At 37.2% G+C, this 18,012-nt stretch overlaps 1 protein-coding gene across 7 annotated transcripts in view; it reads right to left on the minus strand.

Moving 5' to 3' along the window:
• The window catches only part of ITPR2 (inositol 1,4,5-trisphosphate receptor type 2), a 496,384-nt gene that overhangs the window by 377,816 nt on the left and 100,556 nt on the right, over nucleotides 1-18,012 (minus strand). For all 7 annotated transcript variants that reach the window (XR_010579338.2, XR_012420091.1, XM_065523922.2 and 4 more), the window contains exons 4-9: nucleotides 17,137-17,223; nucleotides 14,874-15,032; nucleotides 8,204-8,302; nucleotides 7,812-7,895; nucleotides 7,380-7,526; nucleotides 3,246-3,341 (exon numbers count right to left, since the gene is read on the minus strand). Coding sequence is in view for 5 of the 7 variants with exons in the window: in XM_065523922.2 (XP_065379994.1) it covers nucleotides 3,246-3,341; nucleotides 7,380-7,526; nucleotides 7,812-7,895; nucleotides 8,204-8,302; nucleotides 14,874-15,032; nucleotides 17,137-17,223 (672 nt within the window). In the remaining 2 variants the exon portion in view is untranslated. The remainder of the gene's footprint in view (nucleotides 1-3,245; nucleotides 3,342-7,379; nucleotides 7,527-7,811; nucleotides 7,896-8,203; nucleotides 8,303-14,873; nucleotides 15,033-17,136; nucleotides 17,224-18,012) is intronic.

Below are 18,012 nucleotides of genomic sequence, written 5' to 3' on the forward strand. Positions count from 1 at the left end.
AAAACTAATAATCTGATTTAAAAAATGAGCAAAAGATCTGAATAGATATTTCTCAAGACATACAAATGGCAAACAAATATATTAAAAAATGCTTAACATCATTAATCATCAGAGAAATGCTAACCAAAACTACAATAAGATATCATCTCACCCCAGTTAAAATGACTTTTATCCAAAAGAAAGGCAATAAAAATGCTGATGTTGTGGAGAAAGGGGAACTCTCACATAGGTGGTAGGAATGTAGATTAGTGCAGCCACTACAGAGAACAGTATGGCGGTTCCTCAAAACACTAAAAATAGAGCTACCATATGATCCAGCAATCCTACTGCTAGGTATATACCCAAAAGGAAGGAAATCAGTACATGGAAAAGATACTTGCATTCCCATGTTTATTACAGCACTACGCACAATAGCCAAGATTTGGAATCAACCTAAGTATACATCAACAGATGAATGGATAAAGAAAATGCAGTACCTGTTCACACTGGAATAGTATTCAGCCATAAAAAAGAATGAGATCCTGTCATTTGCAACAATATGGATAAAACTGGAGGACATGATGTTAAGTGAAATAAGCCAGGCACAGAATGACAAATTTCACAAGTTCTCACTCATATGTGGGAGCTAAAAACTAAAACAATTGAACTTATGAAGCTAGGGAGTAGAAGGATGGTTACCAGAGGCTAGGAAGGGTGGCAGGGAGGGAGAGAAAAGGTGGAAATGATTGATGGGTACAAAAATATAGTTAGATAAAAGGAGTAAGATCTAGAATTTGATACTCCAACGGGGTAACTGCACAGTTAACAATAATTTATTGTATATTTCAAAATAACTAAAAGAGTAGAACTGGAAAGTTCCTAACATGAAATGGTAAATGCTTGAGGTGACCGATATCCCAAATACCCTATGTGATTATTACACATTGTATACCTGTACCAGGACATCACATGTGCCCCATAAGGATATATATATACTATGTACCCATAAAAATTAAAAAGTTTAAACAAGAAATAAAGACCTGGGCATTTTTAGAAAGCAAAATGATAAAAGTGTAATCATTGTTTCTCAACTGCTGTCAGAGGCTAGTCACCAGCTGTTCCTGGACTGGAAATCCCTGTGATTTGGCCACACCTCTAGACACTTTCACACCAGTAAGGACAAGCATCCTGAGACATGAGCACACCCAGATTTTGTCCCAACTGACATAGAAGATACAAAACACCAATGTATGGATGCCAGGATTTTGAGACTATGATTGCTATTTTGATATTAGAACACAGAGCACCCATTCTGTTACACTAGTTAAAATCAGTAGAAAATAAATTCCTAGCTTTCAATTTTCAGATATGCACTTAATACTTAATTTTCCTCCTCCCACTAGACCATAAAAAAGATGTTATCTAAAGTATTAAAGGTCAAAGAAAAGGTCCTCTAAATACACCAGACTCTTTAATGAACGAGACGGCACCTGGCATTTAAAGCTGCATTCTCTAGAGACAGGATGAAAGACAGTCTTTCAAATCTTTTCAAGGAATGAATTGCTTTCTACTTCTCCATTTTTAATTAATTCATGTATGTATTGAAATCTTGGGTCTTCACTAAGATTAATGAACAATTTAATTCTTAAAAATCTAATCATTTGAATGCATCAAATGATACATGTTTTAATTATAGAAATTAACAAAGAAAACTAGTAATATACACGTACATCATGTCAGTTTTCTACGGCACATCAGTAGATTTGCTTGAAAAGTGAATTGGGGAAAAGAGCCACTAACATAAGATCCCAGAGGATTTTAATCCTAATTTCTTATCTTTTATAGGATATCTAGTTAGGCTTTTGTAATTTTTATTTTAGACAAGGTTCTCTACCTTACTAATGATTTTTGCTTCAATGAGTTGTTTTTCAAAAGGGTTACTTTAAACCATTTATACTATAAACAGACTGTAAATTGCAAAGCTGTATTTCATCTAGTTGAGCACTAAATAATGTGTTAGATACTTTAAAAAGTAAAAATAATCCCTGTTTATCACATAAAATTAGGCTGGGCACAGTGGCTCATGCCTATAATCCCAGGACTTTGAGAGGTCGAGGCAGGCGCTTGAGTCCAGGAGTCTGAGACCAGCCTGGCCAACAAGGCAAAACCCCTTCTCTACTAAAAATGTAAACTGTAGCCAGGCCTGGTGGCATGAACCTGTAGTCCCAGCTAATCAGGAGGCTGAGGCAAGAGGATTGCTTGAACCTGGGAGGCACAGATTGAGTGCATCATGGCACTCCAGCCTGGGCAACAGGGCAAGAATCTGTCTTAAAAAAAAAAAATTAGTCATGCCAGCATCACTTACCCTGTGCTTACCATAAGCCACAACGTCTGCAAGCATTTTGCCTCATTTAATTCTAATAAGTTAAGAGAAATAGAAATAAATTTGATTTTCCCCATTTTCCAGAAGAAGAAATTGGAGTGTAGTGTGATTAATTTGCCCAATATGTCTCCAAATGCCTCTCACATACAAATCCGGAAATCTCCTTCTTCCCATCCTCTATCCATTCACAAAGTAGTCATCAAATGCTTTCTAAGTGCCCAGCACAGTTCCATGAATGGAAATTTTCATACATCTGGAAAAGACTAGCTTCAAAATTATTTTTAAATTAGATAACCAAACTTTAATTAAAACATTTATAAAACTTCCATGATGTTATTTCCGCCCATCCTTCATATCTTCTGATAGCCTTCATATCTGTCTGTCAACATATTTTTAGTGGATAAAGAAAAAGCTTTTGTATGTTTTTACCATTTTTATTGACAGTTTTAGGAAGAAAACAGTTTCCTTCCCAACGTTTTGAACAATAAAAGCCACCCACGGTGAAAGAGGCCACTGCAGATGAACCCAAAGCTAGCTAGGCTATATGACATGAGCAATGAACTCATCATATCTCTGATGCGGACATTCTGAAAAGGTGAAGCTAAATAGAAAATTTAGGCCACATCACATACATATGCAAATCAGATGCCTCATTCCAGTTGACCTTCCAGTAAACCAACTGCAGAGTTTTGTTGTTATTATCGTTGTTCTCTTAGCATTTACATCTTAAAAATAATTTATATGCCAATCCAGAATACTAGAAGCAACAATCAAATTTGTATAATGACTGTTCCTGCAAATATAATGTCTTGTGGAGAACCCGATTGCCTCTCTCACTAATTCAGAGTCAGAAACTTAATACCACTTTATCCATCAGTCTTACCTCTGCAGCTAAATAGTTTCCAGTTGCAAGATGTTTAAATCTGAACAAGCTGTTCCACTGTCCTGCACCCCCACGGCATGGGTCATGATGAACCACCTACAAAGAGAGCAACAACAGTAATGGCAAAACAATATTTATGTTCCTGGCAAGCAAATGCCAACAGTTTACATGTCTGCCCTCCTGTTAGTGCTGATCTGTCAAACCTAATATAAGTTTCCATGAGAGTATAATGTGGCAGAAAAACAAAATTCCCCATAAATGAGCAAGAGACATGTTATAACAGTTGTTAACTCGTGCATGCGTGACACTCGTGCCTTACATCTGCAAACACAGCTTTACTCAGAAAGACATGTTTCCAAGACCAAAGTGGAAACACTGAGATTTTCTTCCCTTTGTTTTTCAAACATTTTCTTGGCAGATTGCATTAAGAGCCCACTATGTGCCAAGTACCTTCAAGAGAAGAGAAACACAGCAGTGGATAAAGCTAGAGCTTCCATTCTAATGGAAAAGAGAGAGCTAGCGAACAAAGAAGTAAGATTTGACAAGTGCCAGAAATGACACAAGAGAAGTGCATGATTGAGCACCTAGGGAAGGCAACTTTAGATATGACCATCATGAGTATGGGCCACTTGGAGATGTCATGTGAGCTGAAACCTAGAGGATGAGAAAGCCACGCAGATTGGAAGAGAAAATCACAAATGTCAAGGCCTAAGGTCTAAACTACTTAATTCTTGACCCTTTCCATACATGCTTTTTATTGACAGCATGTCTTTTGATACCTGTCTTTGAATTGGCCTTGCCCAGAGGCAGAGTCCCTAGGCTCACTGGGAATGAACGCAGTAGAAGCTCTGACACACCTGGTTGCAACAGGTGGGATGGGGTGGCAGAAAAGCTCGGGTTTTACACTCAGACTCAGGCATGTGAGTCCCAGGTCCACCAATTACTGGGGTATGACCACAGAAAGGAATTTAACATCTTTGAGCCTTATTTCTTCGTGTACAAAATGGGTTGATTCACAGGATTGTTGTGAAGATTAAATATCATAAGGCATATCAGAGTGCTAGGATAACTTTCATGACTCTCCCTGAGCACATTACATCCTTTTTGCTAGTATTGACCACCCTTTGGCTCCTGCTGCAACCGTGAATTCTGTATGTTAACATACTTCACTTGCTAATGCCTTTTGCTAGACTCCAGCAACTGTCTTCCCATACTCTCATAACCCAGATAAAATAATAATTATGAAAATACTTCAAAGCCCTTGAGGTCTTACAAAACACTCCCTCTGTGGCCAAAAGCCCACCTATCCTTCAAATTCTCACATCACATTTCTTCCACAAATCCTTTGCTAATCACACTGGCCACTGTGATCTTCTCAGTGTTTGAAATCTTAATTCTTTGGGGGAGGCAGAGATATCTGCAAGAATCTGATAAAATCTAATGTTTGTCTCAAATACACACATACACACACACACACACACACACACACTTCGTGATTTGTATATAATTGCTAAGGTTAACAAATCTGAAGATCTCAAGAACTACTCTCGTATACATCAGTGGGTCTGGCAAAGGCAGTACAGTTCCCTAGCGGGGATATTCTAGAGATTTGGAAGGGAGGGTGTTTTTGTTTATCACGATGATTTTGGAGGGATGCTATTGGCATTTAATATGCAGTGACCAAGATATTATCTACGCTGCAATTTACAGGGAATTCCAGAATGTGATCAACATTGTGTGTGGCCCTCAGAACCAGCCCCACCCTGCTAAGTGCTCCCCGGCATCACAGGGGCTGAAAGCCTCACCCAGTGGGGCTCTGAGGACATTCCCATTAGAATGGAAAGCAGAGGACAGTAGAAGAGAGGCTCCTCTTTGGGCTGCAGTAACAGTGGGAGCAGCTGACTAGTGCCCGCTCCTACAAGGTGCGTGGGTAAGGACCCCTCAGCATGTGAGCAGAGGCCTGCAGGCTGAGAGGAGGAGCAGTCATTGCATTGCTTATCTGCATTCAGATAAGCCCATGTCTCCCATTCCACGTTTCCTCCCCAGCCCTCCCAATCATGTTGAACATAATTTCCCTCTTGCTTGAAACACCTGATGCTTATGCTGGGTAAGTACAGTCCTTTCCTCACTGAAGCCCAACTGTGACAGCACACAATAGAGAAACGTCCTGAAGCCTGCATCTTTCAAATCTCAGACAGAAATAAGCCTACCATCGATATAAACTGGCAATACTTCAGTACATCAGCAGGTAAAAACATTTTACATCAAGTTATATGAAATTCATTATGGTGAGGGACGTTTAAATGAAGTAAAGACATCTCAAAATTATTAAACTATTTATTCGTTCCCTATTCTGTTCAATGTCTCACAGCATTTCCAACTATGCATTTTGATGGAAAGGGTTCACGGCAGTGGTACAGTTACAGCAAAAGCTATAAAACTGAAAGCAAAAATATGAGAGAATTTTCAAAACTCCTTTTAACAGACTCAGAACCAATATTAAATAAGCCGAGACACATCAAATGCAGGTAACTCACTGTATTTCATTAACAGAGTTTTAAATAATATCTCATCTTATTGCTACCTCTATATTTTTTAAATTTTTAAAAAGAGCAGAATATTAAGAACTTTATGGTATGAAAATGCATGCTGTAATTATGCATTTATTTTAGGATGGCCTGTTATCTTTCAGTTTTACTCTTAAGAATGGGGCAGACCTCTGGGAGGGGTTTCATGCAGCCTCGTGTGTTAGTAGCTTTCGTCATAGCTGTTTTCCCCAGAGCTTCTCAGTTCCATCACCTGTTGATGATTAGGTCTCCAAAGTCCATCTGCATGCTAGCAACTGAAATTATTCCTCAATACGTTGTGGAGTTTCAGATAGAAGACAAGTTCTTTTGTACAATTTTGTCTCGATTCTAAACCATGTCATAAACTTAAGAGAGTTCTTTTTCAGTGTCATATTTATAAACAAGGCTCAGCTCATTTGCATAGGCATCACACTTCCTCATTTTCTGCATCTCGTCAGTAATTTGCCTAAAGTATTATCCCTACTTTGATTATGGTTATCTCTCCGTTTTTCAGTTTGTCCCGCTACTACGTCTCCTAACACTGGTTATCATTCAAGGGCCCACATTTACCTTTGCTTTTTCATTTTCCTGTACTTGGATGGGTTGTCTTCTGATCCTCTTCAACCACTTCTCTCAAATCCAAACATATCCATCCAAGATAGGCATAAATATTGTATTGTTTAGATAGTCATTCTCATGTTGAAATACATATTATTATATTATAAAGTATTTTCCTTTTATTTTTTCTTTATCTTAGAATTTGAGCATTATGCTAATTCTACCTATTAGAATATATAAATAATATTACCTATAAATTTCATTTTAGAATATTAAAGGGAATATCACAAAATATATGTTTTAAAAATTGAGGGTAAGTGAAGAATTTGAAATGGTTGAGAACCATAGCTAGCGGCTTAGATGTTTAGTAAATCTCTTGTTCATAGGCAATTCTGTAGATCTTATCTCCTCCACCTATAAAAAGATCCTTTAAGGAAAAATCCATAGATTACATTTCCTTAATTACTCTATCATGTTCCACATTTAAGTGACACTTTTAAAAAGATGAATGAATTCTTAACTATGGGTCTCCTGATTCCAATAGAAATGGCATCCGCAGAAGAAATAAATATTGTTCTCCTCAGGGACTGAGTAGTTCTGGCATCAACCTTCCTCAAAGTGAGGCCTCCTACTCTATCTTGACTCCAGTGCCATTTGAGGCACATGGTCTTCAGTCTAACTAGTCTTGACATTTCACTACTGATTTGTTAAAAGGTTGTAATGTACCGTCTTAAAATGTGTGTGCGCGCGTGTGTGTGTGTGTGTGTGTGTGTGTATTTGACAGAGAAGGAGAGAAAGAAAAAATGAGAGATACCACAGAGAAGACAGCTTAGGAAATAGTTTCCTTTCAAACTGGTCGCAGCAATGAATAGGCACAAGTTGGTTCACAAAAATTATTTTATTTTATGATTCTATCACAAATGATGCCTGTAACAATAAAACAACCGGCCCAGTGAATCTTGCCTTTTTGATCTACATATTTATTAAGTGCCAAAAAGCATTTACATACCTCTATTTCCCACAGCGCTTTAGAACTGGTAGCAGAAGTAGCTGATTGGCGCAAGGTTGTACGAAGGAAAATGTGCTGTTTTTTCTCGTATTCATCACAAGTCAAAAACTTCTCTTGTTCCGCATGAAACAATCTAACAACGTCCCCCTAGAAAAAAAGTCAAGAGACGTCTGAACACACACATGTGAGAAGAAGGTGTTCTGGTTTTGATACTCTGGGCCCTTCTGCTATAGCTATTTGGCTGTTAATGCTTATTTAAACATTGAAAAATATTGGTGGAGGGGAAATTCAGTAAAACACTTAGAGTACGTATTAACATGTGTAGTCACATTCTAAATTATGAACACCAGTGAATACATAGGTTTTGCATCTAGCATTTCAGTAAGACTACCTTCATTTCTCCAGCAAATGTCCTATGTAGCACATACTTACTCCTTTTAATACATCCTCTCGATAGGAACTATATTTCATGAATAAAGTGATTTTCCAGCTGGTGTTGCAATTAACAGCATTCACCTATAAATGAAGAAATGTTCAAAGTTGTAAGACTACAGATTCCATTCTCTACCAGAAATTATTAGTTCAACTAGTAACAAGAAATTAAAGACAACTTTGGATAATGAAGTATATAGCTCAATACAAGTATCTCTGAGAGATCATCCAAAAATAGCAATAGCTAATCATAGCTATATGTACCTTAGGGATATTAATTAGAATAACTGGGATTATGCTCATGAAAACAATGAAAGAAACCATATTACTTTTTTCTCCCTCTGTCTCATGAGAAAAATCAACACATTCATTCCTTTTCCACTTGAACTTACCTCTTTACACCCTGGGTTATCAAGAAGCTCTATGTTGCTGGCATGTAGTGGCTGTCCTGCATTCACAGGCATCAAAACAACTTTATCTCCTACAACAATCTAGGAAGCAGAAATAAATCACAATTGAGATACTACATGGATCTTTGGTGCTATATTTGAAGCTAGAAATAACTGCACAAGAGTCCGCGTTATTGATCTGACATCTGGTTCTTTTATCCTTCACACAAATTTTCGTTCAATTCTTTTTCTCTTTGAGGTAAAATATCTTCTAATAAATGATCATAGAAGCATGTCCCATAGTGCCTATCAGTCTGGATTGAGAAAGCTACTGTGGATCTTTTTCATATTCATCTCCCATTTCAGTTAGAGCTTTCTTAAAGTCAATAAATAGGCCATTATCCCTCCCCATCCATGAGGTCTTATGCCACAAGCACAACAGAGAGAGTAAATGCATCTGCCGCCCAAAAAAAAAAAAAAAAAAGCAATCTATCCAAATATTAGAACCACTGCAAAAGCAAGCAGAAAATGTGATACACTTGTATCATCTTTGCGATGAGAGATGAGTATATTTGATCTTCCCATAGTCTCAGAAGTGTATTAAAAATTCTAATGTCAGCTCAATTCAGGAAATGCAGGATTAGGCATGACCTTGTAGAAATACGTTTTGTGTTTGAGCCTTGGGCATCTGATTCACTCATATCTTAAATACATTAAACTAATATCGCTCCTTAAACCTGATGTTCATTTTTAATAAAAACTAAAATTGATTATGGGAAAAGTCCTCTAAAGAAGTAAGTCTAATTGATTTTTAAATGTATGCTATTGTAGCAATATCCACCTTATCTTTAAGTATTTTTATTCATAACTCAAATTGTGGGGAATCGAAGTTACCCTTTCTTCATGATAACAAAGAACAGTTTAATTTTCATTATTAAAGTTACTTACGTTGCTGAATTTATTTAGAAGACATATTACTGTAGTAAATAAAATCTCACTTAAAGAATGATCACTATCTCAAAAATGAAAACCAAAACCCTCTCTTTGTATATTTTATACCAAGTAAATGTTAGAATGAATTAGTTTGATATATAAATGAAAAAGCAAATCATAATTCAGTTGATACAAATAAACAGAACTTCTCCACGTAGTGTAACTTAATCTAAACCCAAACTTTAAAAAACATGATTTCATATTTTCGATATCAGATAACCTCACATGGATGATACGGAGGAGTCCACACTCACATATGGTACTGTTATCACAAACTATATCTGGCAATCAAAACATAATAGAGAAGCCTCAAGCTCACCAACCAACCAAAGAAAGGTTGCGCTTTGGTTTGTGGAAATAGCTCCTGCTGTTTACAGGACTGGTCTCTACTCATCACGTCCATAAGTAGTCAGATGCTGTAACTCACAAAGATTCATCATAGAAGCTCTCTATATACAGTTAAGGAAAGATCATTAAGGAGCAGTATTAAGCGAAAAGATGAATAGGCGGCAGAGCAAGGCATGTAGTATGCTCATTTGTATAAAAATGTGAGGGAGAGAATAGGAGTATCTGCATAAAGGAATGTCTCCAGTGCACACTTGAGGAAGAAGAAGGGTAGAAATTGGGCAAATGAAATAAAAAAGTAGAAGAGAGATTTTTCACAATATATCTTTACATTGTTTTCTATCTTTGAACCATGAATTGGTATCCCTTTTAAAAATTAAATTATGAGCAAAAACAAATGAAAGTCAACATGACGTAAGCATATTCCCAATCCCCTTTCTCCCTAGGAAAACTTGTGCTGTTGCACGTGACACCAAGGCAGCTCCAAGTCACAGGGCCATGTAGAGGCCTGAGTCATCATCCATACTCTAAAGTACTGGGAGCTTGATACCATATTTTGCCAGTGCTGCATCTGGTCTTCCAATTACATTTTTTTCTTTATTTCTTCTAAAGAAAACAAAACAAAACAAAACAAAAACAGAATACATGTGCAGAACGTGCAGGTTTGTTACATAGGTATACATGTGCCCTGGTGGCTTACTGCACCTATTGACCCATCCTCTAAGTTCCCTCCCCTCACCCCCCAACCCCCGACAGGCCCTGGGGTGTGTTGTTCACCTCTCTGTGTCCATGTGTTCTCAACTTCCAATTTCTTGAAGAACAATTGGATTCGGTTGACTATTTTATTATCATCTGTGCCATGTAAATCCTAGCCAATAAGTTTCTAAATATAATGACATATTTTAACCATGTCCTTCCAATTCGAGAATACTTTTGGTTGCACCTACATTAGCTGCTCTAAGTCCTGCTATTTTACTATAGTTGTCTGTAAGTTTTGGGTCAATCCATATATTTATTTCAAAACACCACCCATAAAGCTATGTGTGTGTGTATATATATATATATATATGGTTTTAAATACATATATATTTAAATATATATAATATATATAAATGTGTGTATATATAAGTATATATATGTGTGTGTGTGTGTATACATAGAGAGAGAGAGAGAGAGGAAGAGTTTTTTCTTTTTTTTTGAGATGGGGGTCTTGCTCTGTCACCCAGGCTGGAGTACAGTGGCACAGTCTCAACTCACTGCAACCTCTGCTTCCCAGGATCAAGAGATTCTCCTGCCTCAGCCTCCCGAGTAGCTGGGATTACAGACGTGCACCATCACACCCAGCTAATTTTTGTATTTTTAGTAGATACAGGGTTTCACTGTGTTGATCAGGCTGGTTTCGAAATCCTGACCGCAGGTGATTCACCTGCCTCAGCCTCCCAGAGTGCTGGGATTACAGGTGTGAGCCACTGTGCCCAGCCTAACATTGTATATATTTTTAAGAGACCAATCATATAGCCAAAACGTTCCTTGATATCTGTGAAACAGCTTCCAGTGGTTCATAAAAATGGTATTCGTAAGTAGAATCTAATATTAATTCAGTAGTTTTCAGGTCCTCATTCTTATTCTTGACAATGATTACCTTGCCTAAGCAAGATGAATAAAACTTGCAAGTGAAATGGATAAAATACCAATCATGTGAAATAAAAAGAATATTAAGAAGTGCCAGGGAGAAAACAAAAAGGTCTAAGAAGTAGTCCCTATTCTCACGGAATTCATACCTAATTAGATAATTTAGCAAATATGGAATATGGTAGTATCTTCAGAATAGTGAAGCTCAGGACGTGATTCACAGATGGAGTCAGGTGCTTTCTGCTATGTATTTAATATAGAACTTGAGGGGGACAGAGTGAGACTCTGTCTCCAAAAAAAAAAAAAAAAAAAAGAATTTGAGGGTGAAGACATTTTCTGCCACATCCTAGGATCAGCCATCACATTTGCTCTAGTACACAAACATGTTTTTTATAAATTGCAATTCCAAAAGCACTTCTGTTGATTCTATGTAAGAGCCATGTAAGATTCAAGCTGAGATTTTGCTGAAAATAAAGAGGGATATAACATCACCAGCAGCTACCCTTCTTTTGAAGTGGCACCTGGTATGGTGAAAAGAACATCACAGTAGGAATCTAAACCCCAGGGTTCTAGTTCCACCGTAGCTAGAAATTCAAGGCACATATTTTTTCTAAAATGGCGAAGTCTACTTGCTGTTTGAAGAGTTTCTTTTTTCAAGAGTTAAAATTTTCTCTTTAAAGAATATCTGACTTTTATTCCCTTTTAAAACCTACCATAAAGGTAAAGAACCCAAGATTTCTTAGATCAAAATTGAAAATGAAAAATTAACTACTCAACCGTGGGAAGATACATAAAAATAAAAAAAGAAAGGAAGAAAAATGAAATATTTATGTTCTCTGCTCATAGCTGTCCCTAGTGACTTTGCAGTTCAACTGCAATCACGGGCTTTGTATACAGCTGAAAGTAGAGGGATCCATGAGTCTATTTTCTCCCCAAAACCATCCATCCCACAATTCCATAAGATATATCATAAAGTTGCCCTTAAGAAGTAGGAACTATTTCCTTTTGAAGATAGGGTTTCCTTTCTCCCAGACAATCATGACCCTATTTATTGCATTTCATTTGGGTCACAGAACGTCTTGCTGGATGTGAAAACCTCATCTTAAAATATCATCTTAAAACCTCATCTATTGTTCTTGGGTTTTTTGTTTGTTTGTTTGTTTGTCTGTCTGTTTGAGACGGAGTCTCACTCTGTCATCCAGGCTGGAGTGCAGTGGCACAATCTCAGCTCACTGCAAGCTCCTGGGTTCACGCCATTCTCCTGCCTCAGCCTCCCAAGTGGCTGGGACTACAGGCACCCACAAGCACACCCAGCTAATTTTTTTTCTTTCTTTTTTTTTTTTGTTTTGAGATGGAGTCTTGCTCTATCACCCAGGCTGGAGTGCAGTGGTGCGATCTCGGCTCACTGCAAACTCCAACTCTCGGGTTCACGCCATTCTCCTGCCTCAGACTCCCGAGTAGCTGGGACTACAGGTGCCTGCCACCACACCTGGCTAATTTTTTGTATTTTTAGTAGAGACAGGGGTTCACCGTGTTAGCCGGGATGGTCTCGATCTCCTGACCTCGTGATCCGCCTGCCTCGGCCTCCCAAAGTGCTGGGATTACAGGCGTGAGCCACTGTGCCCGGCCTCATCTATTGTTAAACAGTAAAATAGCATTTTAAAAGTCCTCTAAACATTGCAATTTCCTCTTTCTAATTTAATATGTTTTTAAGGAAAATCAGTAGTAGTTGAACCACTGGTTATGAAGTGACCGTATTTCCAACTGTCTTTCACATAGTCAGTTTATATTTTAGAAATATGCTACCTATTTTAGGGGGAAAAAATGAGTATTACAATACAATTATTTATGTGACCAATATAGGGCTGTGGGTGTGCTTATGCTTTCAGCAACCGTAATTACACACAAAAGCTACACAGTGGCAAACAAAAACAGTGAGCTGTTTCAGCACAAAGCAGTGTGGAAGGTTGTTTCAGCCATGCTTTCTGAAGCACATCCAGATAAGGAGAACTCCTGTATTGCACTTAACAATTACATTGTCCATTTTCACCAAGATTGAGTGTTTGGGTGGTAGGTTTTGTTTCACTTTGTTTTTATAGTACAACTAATTATTTGAAATAGTTCATTACATTCAACTCTCTATTGACTGTGTAAAAGCAGCAAGGAAAAGAATAGATAAAATGAATAAATAAGCAGATAGGATGAATTAATATAATCCACAACTAATGTAAAAACTCCAATTCATTCAATTATTTCGTCACATTCCTTCCGAGCTTGAGCTCAGGTTTTGTTTGTTTTCATATTTAATTTTCATGGACCTCCTGTAGACAGGGACACTATTCAGTGGAGGGCTGGGGATGGGAACAAGCATTGCAAGAAAGGGCCTCAAAGGCACAAGTTGTTCGTAAACTACATAATCAGTCCCTGAACAACTGAGAGTTGATTGTAATGAACTATTTAATGAAACTAAAATGTGTATCATGCTCACAGCACACATCACCTGATGTCAAAAGAAAAAAAAAGTAAGATTTTTTTTTTAAGAAATCCAACCAACACAAGACTTAAAGTGCATCACATTCCTGCATGCCATGCTTCTACCAAACCTTACCAAAGGAAGACATCACCAGATAATTTATTAACCAAATTAAATCCAGAAGCTTGCATCCTGTGGAATTGAATTTGTACTTCAAAATTCACTGGAAAAATTAGATTCACTATAAAGACATTCCTAAGACAAGAAATATCCAAAACACATTTAAAATGTAATCAAAGTTTCAACTGAAAAAAAAACTCCATCAGAATAATTATACTTTTATATTGCTTTGAATTCATGTTATTTTTTTAAAATCTTAACTACTGATCCCCCGATGCAATATTTGCAGGTATTTATGAAACTTATTCAGCGCTCAGTGTCTAGCAGCATTTCCTGAGCATCATCCATGTGCTATGGACTCTCACCCAATATTTTATTTATTACACACAAAAATATCACACTCTTGATCTTATTGACTATTTCTCATAATTTATTCTCTATTTTATAAAGTAGCAGAAAATATTTTAGCAACCACTAAAATTTACATGCAATACACACATATTCCACAACATGTTTAAAAAATTTTTTTAGAAACAAGGTCTCACTATGTTGCCCAGGCTGGTCTTGAATTGGTGGGCTCAAGTGATTCTCCTGCCTCAGTGCCCCAACCAGTCCACAACATATCATAAACATAGTTGTCATCAATGAGCAGATGCCAACCTGCAGCTCCTCTACTCCATCTCTTTTAAGACCTTATAGACTGTCAGCAGCTGGCCATAGAGCCAGTAAATGGAATCCTGTCATGATTCACGGTGCCACTCCATTCATTCAAAGGGCACACACTATTTCCTAAACACAGACCAAGCTCCCTCCTGATTAAGCAAAAAAGTAAATTCTCCTTCTCTTCTAAAACTCTCAGCCAATATTAAGGTTGCTTAAGTTCTTTCACACAAATTCTAGCTGGAAGATTTTAAATGAATCTGAACTTTGTCTTATGATTTCTGAGCACAATTTGTACTATAAATAAACATGTGTAACCTAGTAGATACTAACATAAAAATCATGTATTGAGTAAAATCTATATTTTCATTTTGTACTTTCTGGATCCTCTTACTATGAATTATTTTCTTTATGAACCCACTATTTCCCTCTTAATCGTATATTACATACATTGTCACCCTCGCTTCTCAGCTTCCAGAAGGGATGAATATAAAACCAAGACCCTTCGTTTCCCGCAGCATCCAAGGACACACGCATGGCATTCTTCTCCAGTAAAGCAGGCAATCTCTTGTTGACAGTAAGATATTTGTTGCTTTTTATATGCAGTAGCTATAGGGAAAAGACATAGATTACCACCTTTATTCTTTGCTCTCCTCTGATAATTACATTCATATGTTTTATACATATATATTCATCTAACACGGCTTGAGGTGAAAGTTAAACAAAGGAGTATTTTCAGCCTCCACACTCACCATCTTTTCTACTTGACTTTCTTTGGGTTCTTCTTCCCCTTCACCCCAATTCTGCTTCATAATGAAATGGGCATAATAGGGAGCAAAAAAAAAAAACAAAAAGAGGGGACCCCTCCGAATGATTTTCATCTACTGATAAATACTGGCTAAAACTAGGTTTTCCAAAGGAGACCTTGAGTTTCCCCAAAAGCACATCCTTTCTCAATGCCTGCACAGCCACAAAACAGCATATACTAAAGAAAGGCCAAGAAACTCAAATAATGCACCAGCCCACTTAGTATTATTAACCAGCCCTGCCCACAGTCAGCTCTGATTCTTCCTCTGTAAAGAGGCAGCTGCTCATCCTAAATAGGCTCTATACCTTCTGCCAGGGGATGCTGACCCTACCTCCTCCCAGATGAGTGTAAAAGCATCACTTCTCAGATGTTTTTGGACTTTGTGAACAAAATCTTGCCAAAACATGATTCTACTGAGTAGCAAAACCAAAACAAAATACTCTTTCCATCTATTATTACAATCATTTCAAAAAACAATGGTCATTTTAGTATTCACAATATAAGAAAGAAATTATCTCAAAATAAAGGACAGTTCTTTAATTGAAAAAAAAAATCAGCATTTTGAAATGCTCATTATCATACTCTTGGGTCCTTATGTTACCATAAACCAATGGAAACCCTCCTGGGCTGGCCTTTGGGATCCACCATGTTAAAGAACATGGCTCAGCCCCTCACTGACCAAGCTAACATCTGCACTTCAGGTACTTGACAAGGAACATAAGTTCCACTTGCTGACATTTAATCAAAACTCGGTTAAGAGAAACTCTATTTATGAAGGATTGCCCCAGGGACATCCAGCCCACTCAGGTTGCAGGTTTCACATTATCCATCATTCGATTAAGTCATACATTCAGGGAGCTGCCGACCCAGCTTCTCTCATCTTATCCCAACAGTGCACTGCTTTGACTGCCCTGCGCTCTGGCATTTTGCCATTGGCCAATAACAAAATATCAGGGATATTATTTTTAAAAACAGCTCTATGAAATGCCTCATTGTAGCATTTACTGTAAGGAAGTTGTCAAGGCTATTGTTTACTATATTACACAGTGTTCTCTTTATGAGGATACATAGGAGAAACACTTCCCTGGTCTTACTCCTGGGAACAGCTGTGCTTCTAGACCTCTGATTTGGCTCTGTGCTGCCAATCTCCCAGCCAATGCTGTAACAGACTATGCTTCCCTATGGCTAAGTGGGCAAGAAAAAGCCTTCAAGTCAAAATTTACCAGACTTTACAACATGGTTTTTATAAACATGCCTCACCCCTGATTTCAGTTTATTCATCCGACCATGATTTTCCCTGTGACCCAATTGCTTTATTTATTTCTATTTTATCTCACTATGTGCTCTGCATTTTGGAAAGTGCCTGACATTCTTTTTTGAAAAAGGTGGGGCATATATTAGCAAATAACCAAGTAAGAAGCTAAAAAGATCTAAATGAAACACAGGAAAGGAATGCAGCTGAGATAAAACAGAGTGTGCATACTAATTGAAATAGAAGACCTTCGAATAATAATTCAAGGATGACTTCCAGCTGAAAGTGAAAACTTTTCTTTCTTCACAAAATGAAAAGCTAAGCTCCGTACGTTAAACATGGTCCCATTAAGCTAAAGGACTATTTTAGAACAGGCCTTTAGAAATTGTTTCCTGACCCTCTTCTTTTTGATGTAGTAACTTGTGCATGCATCCAGATAAGATCACTTCTTTATGTGTAAATATCAGATTTATTCTTAAACATACAGAATAGTGCACTGAATATCAACTAAATACATTACAATACATCACAACATCTATAATTCCCCTCAAAGAACAAACTATTGTCTCTCAAAATTTCAATGCAGTTTGGCTTTCCTGCCAACTTATTGACCAACTCCCCATAAAATACTTCGTTTAAGATAAAATACTTACTTGTATAACATTACTGTATTTCACAATTTCTCCCAACAGCTTCTTATTCTCTGATTCATTTTGTTTTTGTTCCAGTTCTGCAGCGTGCTATAAGATGATTATCAAATATTCAGTGTGGAAATATAGTAAACAGAATACAATAACTGACAAAGACATATTTTTTTAGGAACAAGACTATAGCCAGGAATAAAATAGGCTAGTAGTAGAGTCAGGACTGTAATCTTGGTTTAGGTGTTTTGTTTTGCTTTATGTTTCCATCATATCATATTGTCTTTCAGATTTTCACATCATATTCACCCAGGTACTTGCAAACTTGGGGAGTGGATGACTCCCCAAAGGGAGCACTAATTAAATAAATGATTATAACGCAGTGTGAAGATTTCTCAATGTACGCTGAAATGCCCTCCAACATGTCTTGGGCCACTTTTATGCTGGACATTTCAGAAAAGTACTAGGCTCTTTGTTCTTATAAAATTACTTTAAGAAGGTATATTGCTAGAAAAGCCAATCAGGATAATAGGAGAATTTCCAAAGTCTTGAGAAGTACAGTTCTTAATTCTGAAAGTACCAGGAATTTTAATGAGGCAAAATTAAGTTCTATCGAATTTACACTCAGACAAACCATAAACAATGGTCTTTCAATTATTTTTCTCCATAGTCTTTCAGGAAAAATATGAAGGATTATGTCAAGTAAAATATAACTGGATTTAATATTCTTACAGAGATTCTGAATTGGTTTTCATCTTGATGGGAAGCTTTGAATTAGTCTGGCACACCCTAAAAAACAGCAGCAATAATGCGCTACCTACATGCCAGAAAATAAATGGTCACACCCTATTACTTGAAAAGCCCTTCTACTATCAATGTGTTGCTATA

The sequence above is a fragment of the Macaca fascicularis genome, chromosome 11, assembly GCF_037993035.2.
Source record: "Macaca fascicularis isolate 582-1 chromosome 11, T2T-MFA8v1.1".
Taxonomy (NCBI): domain Eukaryota; kingdom Metazoa; phylum Chordata; class Mammalia; order Primates; family Cercopithecidae; genus Macaca; species Macaca fascicularis.